The sequence below is a fragment of the Cyprinodon variegatus genome, unplaced genomic scaffold, assembly GCF_000732505.1.
Source record: "Cyprinodon variegatus isolate N-32 unplaced genomic scaffold, C_variegatus-1.0 Scaffold130, whole genome shotgun sequence".
Lineage (NCBI taxonomy): Eukaryota > Metazoa > Chordata > Actinopteri > Cyprinodontiformes > Cyprinodontidae > Cyprinodon > Cyprinodon variegatus.
The window spans coordinates 600,361-615,823 of record NW_015150583.1 but is presented as its reverse complement, the minus strand read 5'-3'; the positions used below and the strand labels follow the sequence as shown (position 1 = coordinate 615,823).

The window sequence follows — 15,463 nt, the reverse complement described above, 5'->3', positions numbered from 1 at the left end:
ATAGATAGATAGATAGATAGATAGATAGATAGATAGATAGATAGATAGATAGATAGATAGATAGATAGATAGATAGAAAAAGAGTCTGCATGTACATTCATCAAGCATTGTTTTGCTGACAGCTGATGGACCTGGGATGCTGCATTGCCTTAAGGTCCCCACAGGTGCCTTACAGAGAGGTTGGGTATAAGTGCAGGAATCACCACACACCATAGCGAATGTGCTGACTACATGGCCTCTCTTGTCAGAGATGGCAAAACAACAAGTAGGTTTGGATGTTTAGTGTCAAGCACCTCGAAATCCTCTTTTCATTTTCTAAAAAGCCAAATGTCCTGAAGGGCCAGCTGTACCTGAGGATCCAATCATTCACTGTTACCCATCTTCCTCTCATAATGCTTTCCCTTGTTCTTTGTCTCACCAGACTCCCACTCCATTTGTCAGCATTACCAAACCGTGAGTGGTCTGACGTGATCTATTTGTCCATGAATACCCAATTTATCAAGCAGTCAGCATATACATTGATCGTGTTAGGATAGGGTCCAATTCAACACAGCGGGGGGGAGGTCCCAAAAATGGTTGTGCATTCAGTACCTGTATTAGTTGTCAGTGGTAGCCAAGACAAAATGTAACTTGCATGTGTTTCCATATATCAAAGATTGAGAAAATGCAAACAAATGCCTCAAAAATTCCTTTTGTGTTTTACTATTGGTATTCTATTTTTCTTGAAATTTCATGGCAATGAATCTGACAAGAACAAGTTCTTTGACAAAGTATTCTTTAAACATGCATAAGGTAAAGTGCCATCTACCTATGGCATAGTCTTCAAACCAATCTGTGATTTGAAAAGATAAAAAAAACAATCCACTAGACTTTGTTTCCAAGTTTGAAGATGTTTCGCTTCCCATCTAGGAAGCTTTTTCAATTCAAAACGTCTGACATAGCGTTGAGTTAGAGGCTTTATACAGTAGCCCAACAAAGACTTGTTTATTTTTTTTAGAAAACATGCAAATTGAAACAGACTAGCTATAAAGTGCTAAAGTCATGTATATCAGAGCTTTCTGGTTGAAATATGACCTAATGTTTATGAGTACTTTTGCCGTGCACTTTATTGATCAAAGAGTGATATCGTTCAGCCACATTTAATCCATCGGCATGCTTGAAAAAAAAAAATCAGTTTACTCTGACACTTCAATACGGTTCTTCTTTTAGGACAAAGATGCTTAAAATGGCCTCAGTCATATTCCTTTAGCTTCCCAGGTCAATAACATTAAAAGCTGAGAAGGGAGCTGAAAATGCAACTACTGAGATGCTATGGTCTGCTCAACCTTCAGGAGACATATTGATGCACAGTTATTTAGGTCAATAAGTCCTTCTGAGCAGAAACCATCCTTATCCTTGAAACCAACTGTATGTGAAAAATGAGTAAGGGATGAAACCATGCATTCTAATGTACCTATTGCTGGATTTCTCAGAGGAGAGAAGAAATGGAGGGATGAGAGGAGGGAAGGAAAAAAGAGAGGAGCTAGACTCGTTCTAAGAGCGTTTTAGCCTCACTAATGCAGTTATAAACAATAAACCATTCTAATGGCTATATTGAAATATGACACCTCCCAAATCGGAACGTAATGGACTTTATTAAAATACAACAGAGGGCTTCCTTCAATATCAGGCCAGAATTTACACACAAACATGACATCTAAAATAAGGAACTGCGTATACATACATGTAGCTGCTAGAGGGTAGATTCAGGAACAGGAAAAGCTTTTCCACAAGCCAACGTGCTGATGCCTTCCCAAGCTCTCAGCCCAACTATAAAAACGATTGGGATTTTTGTGGAGGCTATCTATAACAAAAGTCTTTTAATAAAACATTACAACATCTATATTTCATTGCTTCCCTTGTCTTCCTTCTGCTTCTGAAGGAGTGAAAGTTCCTGCTGTATAAACCAAGTGCATTGTAATATCAGGACAGGGTTTGATCAGATTGTATAAATTGTGGGAGCTCTGCAGAGATGTGTAGTAAAGGTTTCCTCTGAGTGTAAAAGTTCAGGTAGCTCATTCTTTAGAGAGATTTGAGGCAATGTTTGACAGTTATGTTCAATAATCACCATATTGCTTTCAGATATGATTCTGAGTAAAACATAGACTAGTGTTGGCGATACCAATCTGATACTTTTTGATAGAAAACCCAGTGTTTCTGGTAAATGCACAAAATAATTAAACTGCTATAATACTATGTGGCTGCAATAGAAAATTCTTTTGAAATTGTTAGTTAAATAAATACATGCCAACTATTTCACAGAATTGACAATATTTACATTAAAAATAATAATTGATAATTTACATCAGATCCAATGGTTTTTCAAATGAAACATTTTGCATTTCATAAACTGCTATATTTTTTAACCCTATATTCACTATATATGTTGTAAAATTTAACGACACATACAGTAGTTCATATAATTCACTTTAATTCTTTGGGAAATCTTATCTAAATCATGTCTCTCTGCCTGGGTAAGATAACCTCATTGATACAGAACATGTTACTCTAAGCTGACCACATGCGGTTATTTTTTGAAGCATGTGTTTATTTTGTAACTTATTTTATAACTGCTCTTACCAATACGAACTGCTCAAACAGCAACAGCATATAGTGTCGTTTAAAGCTCCACATAGTTGTGTGTTGGACCGTACCGGCCTAAAGCATTATAAGACTCCCCCTGAGACATCTGTCTTGCCTGTAGCAGCACCTTCTGCTCTCGTCTGTCCTCCTCACTTGAGGTGTATGATGAGGTTGTTTTGTTTCAACAACTTCTCTGTGCTTTCCAGCAAACATCGCAGGTCTATTTCATTATTCGTGGAGCAAAATTAACGCCTCACAAGACTTATTTCATGATCTGCCGCTGTGTTTATATCTAACAGGGATGGACTGAGCAGCATCATGACGCTGTGTTTAGATCTACATACTGAAGCATTATGCACTTACCAGGTGGAAGAAAATTTAGTTCCCACCCAAGTGTGCATTTTGGCAATCGATATTTATCGCCTTAATTGTTTGTAGAAAATTGATATTTGGATTTGAGATTTGCAACCAAGAATTCTGGTATCTGAAGTATTAATATTTTTGTATCAACACACACATAACTAGTATTTAATGGAAATACAGAAAAAAAGATTGGATCTCATATAACTGAGATCAAATCAGAAGTACACACATCCCTCCTGACAATGAAACAGACCATCAGCTAAATTATAGACATCTTGGACTAACTGCACTTTATGAACATGCTACATATAACATTTTTATATAGATATTTTTATTCTTTATATTTTCTGCAAATGCTTTCAGTTTAATCTGCATGCCAGGCATATTCTGAGCTAAATTTGATTACAGTACCATAGTACATATTCTCTACTCTTGATTGATTTATTTTAAGGACAAATATAACATCTCTGTCTCTCGTTAGCTCTCATCCACCATTTTATGAGGTTTAATATTCTATCCAGGCCATTTCAGTTTAAGAATCACAGAGTCAGTGAATGGAACAAAGTGAATTGTTGGCCGGGGCCCTTTGAGGCTTTATACTTGTTTGAAGCCTCTCTCTAGCCTAGCTGGGTTCAGAATACATTGTTCCGAGATGTGATCAAAGTTGGCAGCTATTGATCCCTCTTCAAGCCAGACACAAGACTTACTGAACATGTTAACAACTTTGGGATAAGTATTTAAATTGTACAGGTCCATATGAAAAAAAAAGGAAAAACTCAAGGTAGAGTGATGTTGAATAAACCTGAAGTAACAATTTTGGACGTGTAAAGCATTGTAATAACTGAATATTATTGTGTTCAAGCTGGACTAAATCTATGCAGTCTGTCGGGTTTGTTCTGCTGAAATTGTTGCACTAGAAAGAGTTCCCCTTAGCTCACACCTACCTCTAGTAAGATAGCAAAGACAATGCTCTAATGCTGCAAAAAAGGAGGTTTCAAGCATGACACTTTTAAAGGGTTTGACGAGAGGCTAGAGAGAGATTTCTGCGAACTGAGTTGACTCCTCCAGATCAATAGCTTGTCTCTCTCTCTCTTACTTCAAGACAACTGGTGTGGCATTTGAACCAGATAAAGCAAGGCTTCCCCTCCACCTCACCTCTGAGAACAGTGCACTTCCTCCAAATCCCAGACGGTTGAAAAGGATACAGATGAGTCCATTTAAATCCTTTTTAACTCTGGGCGATCAAAGAAAGAAAAAAAGGCTAGAGAAGAAAAAATACAGAAATAATCTTGAAAAGAGAGGTCCAGTCTAAGTATGTAAATATCCACTGATGCTTTAGGTAGCTTTGCCCTATGCTCACAGGGTGGCTGTAAACACGTGTAGGAACCAGAAGGCACAGGTGCTTGTATTTATTTATATCAAAAGGAGATTATAAATCTGAAGCAAACTGGTTTACATGATGGGAAAAAAGAAAATATCTGGAAAGTTAGCTGCCAATTGTCAGATAACTGCAAAAGAACAGTTTGTATTATAATTTCATGTGCTGCATGAATTATATATTCAGCCTAATATAAGAATAAATCAGTTACCATAAGAATATGTAAGGACATATAGTGAAATGAATGAGAATGTATTTTTTCTAATCCTTCTACCAGTCATGTACCCTTAAGCAAGGCACTTCACTATTTATCTACTGCATTTAAACTTCTCATTCTTCAGCTGTAGATTATGTGGGTGCCTGGCAAAAGGACAAGGTTGAACTGGCACTTACCAAGTGTGGCATAGCTATTAGAGAGAACGCCTGCTCAGCTAACCTCGCATGAATAAAAGTATGGAAAAAAAAAAAGCTTAACAGTTCTACAACAGTTCATCATATTTCTAACCTGTGGTCAGCCAATTATCAGCCTCTTGCTGCATTACTGGACTTCTGACTGTGAACAAGGGCCCTCTTCTTCATTGCATGTCAACGTAGTCTTCCCCCTGGTCGCTGATGACATTGTAACACTAATTACGGCTAATTGTTCTATGCTGAATGGATTTAGTCACATTGCAAATGATACGGCATTGGTCAGTGTCACAATGTTTCCCCAGAAAAATTCTGCGGGGAATGGAAATTTGCACAAATGAATGTAATTAAGAAGCACATTCATTACATCTAATTGCATATGAGAACCCTCAAATTGAAAGTGAGATTGGACTCATATGAATAATTAATACTGCCAACTGTACTGACTACTGTAAGATTTTTCTTAGTGCACAATCATAAGCTGAGGTAATTGCGTGAATGACAGAATGCATACTTTTCTTTTTCTGTAAGCAGCATTTAACTTTATCGTCTACTCGATAAGAAATGTCTTTGCACTGGATGATTGCATAAAGACCATTAAAAATTCAGTGTGGGCTGAAATTATCAAAATGCTTTTTTTAATGCTGCATGGAGAGCTGGGGTAATGCCTATGAAATACAAGTCCGTGGTGGTGGTCTCAGTTTATATAGTAAAGGGGAGGGTGTTTTCAAGGTATTATGAGATCGACCTGGTCATAATCAGTAATGTTTACTCTAAGGTTGGACAACAGACTAACAGGTCCTGAACCTTAGATTCAGGAGGTGCATCCTTTGGCGCTCATACTTTCTGTGGAGCAGATCTGTATTCTCTTTTCGATGTGCTAACAGAGTCATGAAACTTGTTTTTCAAAGCCACATTTGTGCTTTTATTCTGGAGTAGGCCCAGTAAGAATAAAAGACCTGCCTCCAGGTTTTTGTCTTAAGTAGAACAGTTGGTCTAACTTGATGTCTCATTCACAAGTTATCCTGAAATAGTGAAGGAAATGGAAAAAATTAGTTGGAGCCTTGTTTTTATTCTTGTTTTATGCAGCAATTGTGAGGTCTTAAATTAAACCTACCCATTCCCTGGTTTCTTTATTTCTAACGCGTAAATAACAAGAAGAATGGAGAGGGCTAAAGCAAGGCTCAGTTTGAGAGATATGGCAAGTAGCTAGGTTTCTTGAGTTAGCTCTAGGTAGAGCAATTGCTCCCATGCATGAAAGATGGGAGATGAGATGGTCTAGTAATCGGAGTTCCCTCACATAAAGCCCCACTTTAGAGGTTTTAAAGGCACATCCCACTGGGAGTAAAGTCCCAATATAAACCTATAAAAAGCTGGTGGAGCTACATTTCTGGACATGAAACGACTACACACGGAAGAGCTGAAGTGTGATGCCTCAAAGTTCATCATTACACGGATAAAAATAATTTTCCAACGACTGATTACAATCTGTTAGTTTATAAACTTGTATTTTTTTTGTAAAGTCCTCAGATTTCCAATGCATCAACGACAACATTTAAAACTTTAATCTCATTATACTTGCAGTACTTAAAAAGGATTGGCTTATTTTAATAGCAGATTAGAACTCAGACAGACAAGGTGGTCATTTGATAACCATATGTTACAGATTAACATAACGGCACTATGCAGTATGGCTTTCCTCATGTGTCTTTGGGAGAGTAATGCATCACATCAGAACTGGTTTTAGTGATTTGCTGTAAGTGGGCAGAAGCACAAGCTTCTAAATCCCCCAAACTCAGAAAACTGGAGAAACAAATGTGTATTACAAATCATCAACAGTAAAAATCTCTATTGTTAGAAAAATGTAGAGGATTTAGATCCAGGGATTTGCTCCCACTTTGGTAGACTTTGTCTAAAGGCTTAAAAGTGATTGCTGTTTTCTACATGGTGATTTGTATCCTTCTTTTTATGGCTGAATTTCAAAATTACTGGTATGGCATTTACTAAGCAGCAAAAGTAAAAGAACAGTTTAACAAAAACAAGTATGTAATGTTTATTTTTATAACACCTTTCACAGACATAGCGGTCGCAAAGTGCTTTACAAAATTACAAAATTACAGTCACAAAGGACATTGTCATAAAACAACCCTTAATCTACTACAATTAAAATGCTTTCTTTAACAAATAGGTTTTATGTTAGCTCATAAAAACATCAACAGAATCAAGTAAGCGCAAGTAAAGCGGGAGATTGTTCAAGAGCGTTGACACAACCGCTTGAAAGGAGCGATCTCCCCTGGTCCTGTAACGAGTACGAGGGACAATGAGCAGGTTCCGGTCCTCAGACCTCAGCCTCCGAGAGGGGGAATAAGGACACAACAGGTCTCTAATGTAGGAGGGAGCCTGCCGTTAAAAGGCCCTGAAGGTCAGCACCAGGATTTTAAAGTGGTACCAAAAAGAGACTGGGATGCAATGAAGAACTTTTAAAATCACCGTAATATGAGCGCTTCTATTTGTACAAGTCAGTAACCTCGCCGCAGAGTTCTGAACCTACTGAAGACGAGACAACTGCTTTTTGTTTAGAGATGAGAATAGACTGTTACAGTAGTCTAAAGGGGAAGACATAAAGGCGTGGATAATCATTTCAAGATCATCTCTGGACACAATTGTTGTAAGTTTTGAGATTTTCCTCAGTTGGTAAAAACAGTTCCTTGTTAACAGTTTTGAGTGGTGCTCTAAGGACAATGTTTTGTCAAAGATAACGCCAAGGTTTCTAAGGCTTGGTTTAGCAGATAAACTCAAGTCGCCGAGATACTGGTGGATACAGTATCTGGAATAGCTTCATCCGGGGCAATCACCAACACCTCTGTTTTATCTGAGGCAGACATGCCTGATGCCTGTTGTTGCTAATAAGCAACAAACCGCTTGTATTACACTGCAAAAAATATAAATCTAAGTAAGTCAATTTTTGCCATTGGAAAAAGATAATGTACATTTAAAATATGTAAAAAGAAATACTGCAGTCTCTTATTTGAAGTGCATAATATATAATTATCTTATTTTAAGGATAAAAATGCTCATTCCATTGGCAGATCATCTTATTTTCCTACTCATAGTAAGGGTAAATACAATTATTTTAAGACATTTTTACTCATTTTGAGAACATTTTTGCAGTTTTGGTAAACAGCCTCCATAGCGTTTTTACATCACCCCAGTGCTAGTTATAGTGTATGTAATTATGTACAGTTAGAACTGCTGTTACAAAATATAATTTTACCTTCATTTCTATTTAATTAGTAACATTAACAATTTTAATTTGGTATCTTATTGAAGGGAACAACATGCATACAATGTATTATTCTATGTACATGTATATCAATTTAGGCTTCAAGGGGTTAACTAGGGCAGTTTCCGTGGAGTGATGCTTGTGGAAGCCAGACTGAAAAGTGTAAACAATTTTGTATTTCTCCAGGAAGGGTACCAACTGATCAGATACCACCTTCTTTAGATAAAACTGGAAGTTTTGAAATGGGCCTGAAGTTTTTTAAATCTGTAGGGTGCAGATTAGGTGTTTTGAGAAGTGGTTCCACAATGCCACGTTTAAGAGAACTGGGATAAACACCAGTTTGGTAAACCAGGGGCCAGTGACATCAAATATTTTTTTCTAAAAGCTTACAGTGCAGAACACCAGATGCACAGAAAGAAGGCTTCATTCTGGTTACCAGAGCTAAGAAAACAAACACACACCACAGGTGGCTTAATGTATTCAAGGATGAAAATGTTTTAGCTTTGCTGGGTCAAGCATTATTGTTAATATCCAGGCAATGTGCTCTTTTCAATCGAAGAAAATATGTTTTTAAAACCAATAGAGTCCAACACGAAAAATCAAGAGTATGACTCATGTTATTAAACAGATATAGAGTAAACAAAAGCAACACTGTTATATGATCAGGATCATATACATAAAAGCATTTATGATTTATGTTCATAATGTAAAGCTCCAAATTTGCCAAAAAGTCAGATACTATTTATCCAAATTTAGATGATTTAAAATGTTAATGTCATAAAGGGTGTTTAATAAATGCAATGAGACTTGATGTAAATGACGCTAATCTATTTGCCCGGACAGAGATGGGGCGATTAAACCCTAAGAAACAAAATGTGACAAGAAAAGGCGACGGCACAAGAGTGATGGCGGGGTCTCAAAGTAAGCCTGGAGGGGGAGGCAAGAATCCATAAAACGAACAGCCGCCTAGCTCATAAATAATAGAAACATAAAATGTCACATGAACTTTATTTCAAGAGAAGGTGGTCTAATAAAGATGCAGGTTTAAAAGGAGTTGAGAAATTCATTGTCATAAGACGGCCACATGGCTTGCCTTTGGCACAGACAATTATTCAGTACAAGTTGACATTCGGATCCAAGCTGTACCTTTACAAAACAATTCAACTTAGAACTGCTGAAATTCTCTCATCTTACCACTCTAACCTCACATTCATATTTCTTTTAGTTCACTTTCCACCCTCTTTCTTTTATTATTTTTTTCCTCTGGTTCTTCCTGCTTTACAAATTGAGACAATATGATAAGAAATTGCAGCTGCCATGCCATTCTGGTGCTCATTGATAAAACCATATCTAATCCATCTTAGCCCTCCTTCTGTCACCAAACGCACTCATCTCCGAGACCGTCAATGCACACGAGAGCCGTCTCCACTTTGATCTCAGCAGAAAAGTCAAGAGTTTATCTGACTTTACTTGTGGAAGACGGAAAACTAAGCTGGGCAAGTCATATGACTTTGTCTCGGAATGATGCAAAAAATGTCAGTATAATCACAGTATGCAGTTGATTTTTGAAGGCAAATCTAGCTGGAGTGGAATCCTCATAGAGAGAAATGAAAACGAGATCTTTGATTCTTGTAAAGTCTCGTAAATACAATAATCTAATGTCTAAATGATGTAACATTCTAAAAAATTAAATGACAATACAGTGTGTAGGAATATATCAAACTCATATCTTGATGGCCTTTAAATACTACATTTAAATATGATTAGATCATATCTTCAGAAAAAAAGGTTTTATCTGAAAAAACTACATTAAACCTACACCTACAATTGTAAACGTGTGATAACAGAGGATAAGTAGAAGCTTTGTGGTCTAATAAGAAAAAACAGCTGTACTGGTATCCAATTACTGACATTAGACTTTTCACTGCATTGACTTTAAGTTGCCTCTTAGAGAAGAATTACACAAACATTTATCACACTAGCATACTCTTTACCTAAAAAACTAATGCACTTCAGCAAACACTGGCCCGGGGGGGTGGATAATAAGTGTATTTTTGAGTTGTTTTATGACATATTACTTGTTTATTTCACTGAATACTAATGAATTGTTGAATAATTGCATCAGCGTGAGTAATTCACATACATGAATCACTGCTGTTAACACTGCAAATGCATTAAAGAGCACAGCTTGGGAGGAAGTGGCTTGATCTAAGAATGTATGTTTGAGTGCTTTTATATATATTTCTTTGCAGAGGTATAACTGCATAGAAATATGGAATGAGTTCAGGTTTAAGAAGCAATTCCTCAAGGGAAAACAATCTACTACTGGGAAAGGCCACTGTAAGAAAATTATGAGATGGGTCACACTGACACTCCAGCCTCGGAAATGCCAGGCTAGCTACTTGGGAGAGACCAAGGTCTCTCTCACATTCTACAGTGACACAGTGACTTGACTACATGTGGGTGTATGCTAAGATATGTTTATCACTGCCAAGTGGTAAATATTATATATGTAGTGGCAACAGAAGGCATGCACACTACTGAGCCCCTGCCCTGTCTGTAGGATGTGGTGCAAGGTAACTTGAAGAAAATAAAATCTGCTTCACTTGGACTGAAATATCCATTTTGAACGGAGAGCTGAGAAGGTGGCACTCAGAATAACCTTGTTCATTCTTTGGTGAGGCAAAATAATTTCAGCAATATCGCTGCTGATAAATAGACTTTGGATCTTCAATACCAATGGTGGAAAACTTCTTTCCTCCCCTCCAGCAAGTTTCTTGAACAGGGATAAAAAAAAGAGGGAAAGTACTGTATATGCATGAGGAAGAAGTTGACGCTTTTTATGGGGAACATCGCTGGGCAGTAAGCCATGCAGTGACAGCTGTCTTGTGAATCATTTACGAAAATCTCAGCAACAAAGTTCCCACCTCAGGGGTACATTTCACAGCATTCATTACAGAGCTGTGCTCTCAGAATTTACAAAAATCCACTCTACAAAATTTATTTTCTTCATTAACTGTAGCATTGTGCTAATTAACCCCTTTGTTTTTGTATTTCAAATCAGCGGATTGTGTTTTTTTTACGTTTTATAAAAGAAGTGTTACAGAGAAGACACAGAACACTAGTTTAATAAAAATATAAATAAAAGCAAATGTTGGTACCGCTGTAGAATAATTTACTCCAGTTTGTGCCTCTTTATTGTATATATTGTGGTAAATATTGCACTTTTCATTGGTCTGAAGTGGTCATTCTTCTATGAAAGCATTGAAAAGGCTGTGCTGTGGGGTTTTATAAACGGAGTAGCAGTCTAAGGATTCTCAGTGTGTTGTATGAAATCTGCTCAGTGTAGAATTATCCATCCAACCTTTTACCATTTTAATTATTTAACATTCTTAACCATATAGACATGCACTGTGCAAGCTCGTTAAAACACAGGAACAGTCCTTTAATCTAGTAGCAAATAACAAGCTGCATATGAGAAAGCAATTTAAAGATTACAGTCACCTGTGTTATTAAGTAATATTTCATTGCAGTGCTAACGCTATGTGCATCAAAGGGAAGCGCATACTGTATTTGCATTATGGAAATGATCAGTAGTTCAACCTATATCAATAGAAAAACTAATCGGTCAGAAACAGACATATAATTATTCTTGCCTAGTAGATCTTTGATACATAAAGCCCCACAACCAATATGCAAAATCACCTGTTTTGAACACTGAAAATGCACCATAAAAAATATGTCTAATATGTTTTAGGTGTTTTAAAAGAATCTTTTTTCAAAACAGTTTTATCATAATCACATTAAGAGCCTTAAGAGTTAAACATCGGTACTGTCTAAAAAACCAATATGGTCATTTTAAAATCAAGTTATATCTCTTTAAATAAAAAAAAAAAACAAAATAGAAAAGTTTGCTTGCTGTCTTAACATTGCAAAAGGTCACTACTCACTAGATTCAGGGTCTGAATTTCCGTCTCCCTCGGTGCGACTGTTCGGTGACGTTTGCTCATAGTATTCTTCTCGGGGGAAGCTCAAGGGGAGAGGCTGGGTGGCGCTGGCTGTGCTGCTGGGATCCGCGTCCCCCAGCCCGCTGTCACTGCAACTTTCCTGGGATCCATCTGGAAGATGGAAGGTCACACGGCGCTGGGTCTGTGGGAGATGAACAGATAACAAGTGTTTTCAAGCACAAGCAAGAGATGAAAGAAACAAAGTCAGACAGAATTAACAGCAATGTTTTTGTGGTTAGTGAATAATGAAGTAAAGAATAAAAAAACAAAAACACTAAGACAGCACAGGGACTAATTTTTTTCAGAGACACCAAGTGTTTATGTTAAAGATCAGTTCTGTTCATTTTTAATCTTTGCCACTTTTTCTTTTTGAAGTTTGCTATAACTGTACGCCCCAAATATTTGTTTTATTTGATTATAATAATTATTGGGTACGTAACAGAAGCATTTGCTTCACAAAATGTGAAAATGACCATGTGTCATTTTTTTTTTACCAACATCAACTGATGGCTTAAAGTAATTACCAGTAATCACAGTCTGCCATAATTTGTCATCATTCATAACATTCAATTGATTTAAAAAAGGAACAGAAACATTTAATTAAAATAAAATGTCATTGAAAATCTTTCATAATGATTTTTGTATTTTTTTCCCCCTATAATTCATCAAAAAAAATGAACTACACAGTAAATTAAATTTATAGACAGGAGTTTATGTTTTGAGTGCCAAGCGGATGTAGAGTAGGAGGCTGTGAAAGGTAGCGACAAAAGGGGATAAAAATTAGTAAATAAGTTAATGCCCTGAACTGTCAACGATAATTGTTTGGTTAAGTTGGTTAAGTTCTAGGCAAGAAATTCCAAGGCAGAATATTGAAGGTAGAAATAGATTGCACAAATTGAAAGACAATTCTAGGCTATAATAAATTCTCTAAAAGCACATTTACATTTTTCTATCCCACTTTCTTAACCTGCTATCACTAACTCATCTTGCCATAAATTTTGATGCATCTAAGAATATATTTATATTATGTGTCTAAAATGAGGAGAATGTGAAGAACCTAAGTAGCTTTAGTAAACTGTACATACTTTCTCATGTATGAAGCAAGCTTGGCGTTTTTGATGCACCCCAATTTTACATACTGCATGGGTATTGGGATGAAGGGTGGAATTAACTAAACTTCTGTGGGTTGGAGATATGCTTGAAAAAAAATTCTAGGAGTTAATCAGATTAAGCAATTGATTTTTTTGACTGTCCAAATAAAAAAAATTAAAAAAAGCATGACAGTTTTTTCTAAATTGCATATTACATATCCTATGTTGAAATTTAAGGTATTTGATAAACATGTATTTATGTTTTGGAATCTATTAATTAAATATATCAATAAATTGTTGATGAAATGGATAAATCTAATATTTTATTTTTAAGAGTAATTTAATAATTACAAACTGCTTGTATGAAAACAGTTTCCAATTTTTCTATCACAAGGTCAGAGCTATGTGTTAGATTATTGCACACACTTGCAGATATAATAGTACAAAAATAAACTAAATAATGAAGGTAAAAAAAATAAATAAATAACTTTTGAAAAATCCAATAATTTTTTGTCAAAGATGGCATTGGAGACTATATAAATAATACATTAGACTCTTCTTTTGTAAAGGGGTTAGAATGGAAACCTCACAGCATGATCTCCCAAGCTAAAAAAGAGGGAGAAATCTCCTCTGGCGAGGAACATTGTTGTTCAATATTTCAAAATGTAATATCTGAAAGTGTTGAGCACTGCAGTCGAAATTCTGCTCACCTCTGTTCCACTAAGGAGAAGAAAGAAACAACAGAGGTAGCTTATCTCAAAACAATGCCACATTATTCTAAAACTATCAGCATATTTCTTATCACTGGAACTTGGTGAGAGAAAAAAAAAAAGTGTTTTGAGCTGGTAGTTATTTTTCTTCTCTATCCCTGTGTGTGTGCCGGGATGTGTTTGTGTGGTCTGTGTGTGTGTGTTAAAAGACCATCTTAAAAGCACCAGTATGTCTCTAAACCAATATAATTATCAATTCAAAGAGTAACCCATGACCTCAGTTTCTGCTTTGTTGACTTTCTTGTGTTTTATTTGGAAAAAATAGAAAAAGAAAAACTTACTGGTCCATTTACTGGTCACTGGAAAGAAACATACTTACGGATTATAGAAAAAAAACATTTAATAGAGCTAATTCATCACTTCATACAGATACATTTCATAATTTCTTCAAACAAAGAATATTAACATCATTATGAAGGGTGGTAGAAATGCTTGTTGATCCACGGATGCATACATATAGAAAATATTAAGTGCCTAAATGTATTAAGAATAGCATGATTAACACTGCATCCATCATCGTCCCCTGCTCCAACGCTGAAATATGACCAAACTTTATCTTGTCATTAAGGACACTAATTGAGAGAAATTGAGAGAGCGACCTCATAACCCAGAACTGCTTCTGGTCTATTGAGTGTATTGAATTACTTTCCAGCTAATAAAGTAACTGTAGGACTTATAATTGAGGACCTCTCTGATACTCTTCCTGAGAATAGATGGGATGTGTGTTAACAGGTTGAACCATGTCCTAATTTCTTCTGCTCACCCAAGTGAGGCACAAAGGAAGTAAAAAAAAAAATAGGATGAAGGCCTACATATATAGGCTGAGGGTTTGATTTTGAAAAGTTGTTGCGATCACATGAATGTGTGCGTTATCGTGTGTTGTGAGGGACCCTTTGATTTCTCCAAAGGTTTCCAGAGGTTCATGTTGTGACCTTTCTTTGGAGCAAGAAAAAAACAACAACTAGAAAAAGGTCCTGCATGTGGCGACGTGTGATAAGATTTGGGGGATTCTTACAGTGAATGAATCACACAGTTGCAGTTATTGATACTGGTATTATAAATCTAGGCAGAAACAGCACTGCATACTTTAACTTCAATGAAAATGTTTCAAAGAAATGTTTAAAATTAACTTTTTGTCACCTTTCATTCAAACACTTAAACATCATTTAAAAAAATTGATTTTCATGTATTATTCTTTATTAAAATAAATCATCTACATAAAAATCAGCAGTGTTTACTCTTACAAACTTTGGAGGGAAATTTATAATTGCACTTTTCTCTGCAATTTTATCTCAAATTAAATAAAGAGCATCCTAGGTTTGAATACTTTTAAGTTCTGCCTTTGACTTTTTCTTTATATTTACTTTGTTGTTCTAATCTACGGCATTATCTGTAGTGTTTTCCACATTTTGATAGATTCCACTTCATAAGGATTATTTATATCTTCATACTAGATCTAGTCTTAAATACAGCTAATATGCTTTACATATAATACAAATATTGGTTTACGCATATGCCTCTGGTTATGAGGATACCATAAA

General features: G+C 36.0%; 1 protein-coding gene across 7 annotated transcripts in view; it reads right to left on the bottom strand.

Moving 5' to 3' along the window:
- Nucleotides 1-15,463, bottom strand: part of LOC107085682 (protocadherin-11 X-linked-like) — a 176,826-nt gene that overhangs the window by 54,064 nt on the left and 107,299 nt on the right. For all 7 annotated transcript variants that reach the window (XM_015376155.1, XM_015376157.1, XM_015376158.1 and 4 more), the window contains one exon: nucleotides 12,005-12,203. In XM_015376155.1, the coding sequence (XP_015231641.1) occupies nucleotides 12,005-12,203 (199 nt within the window). The remainder of the gene's footprint in view (nucleotides 1-12,004; nucleotides 12,204-15,463) is intronic.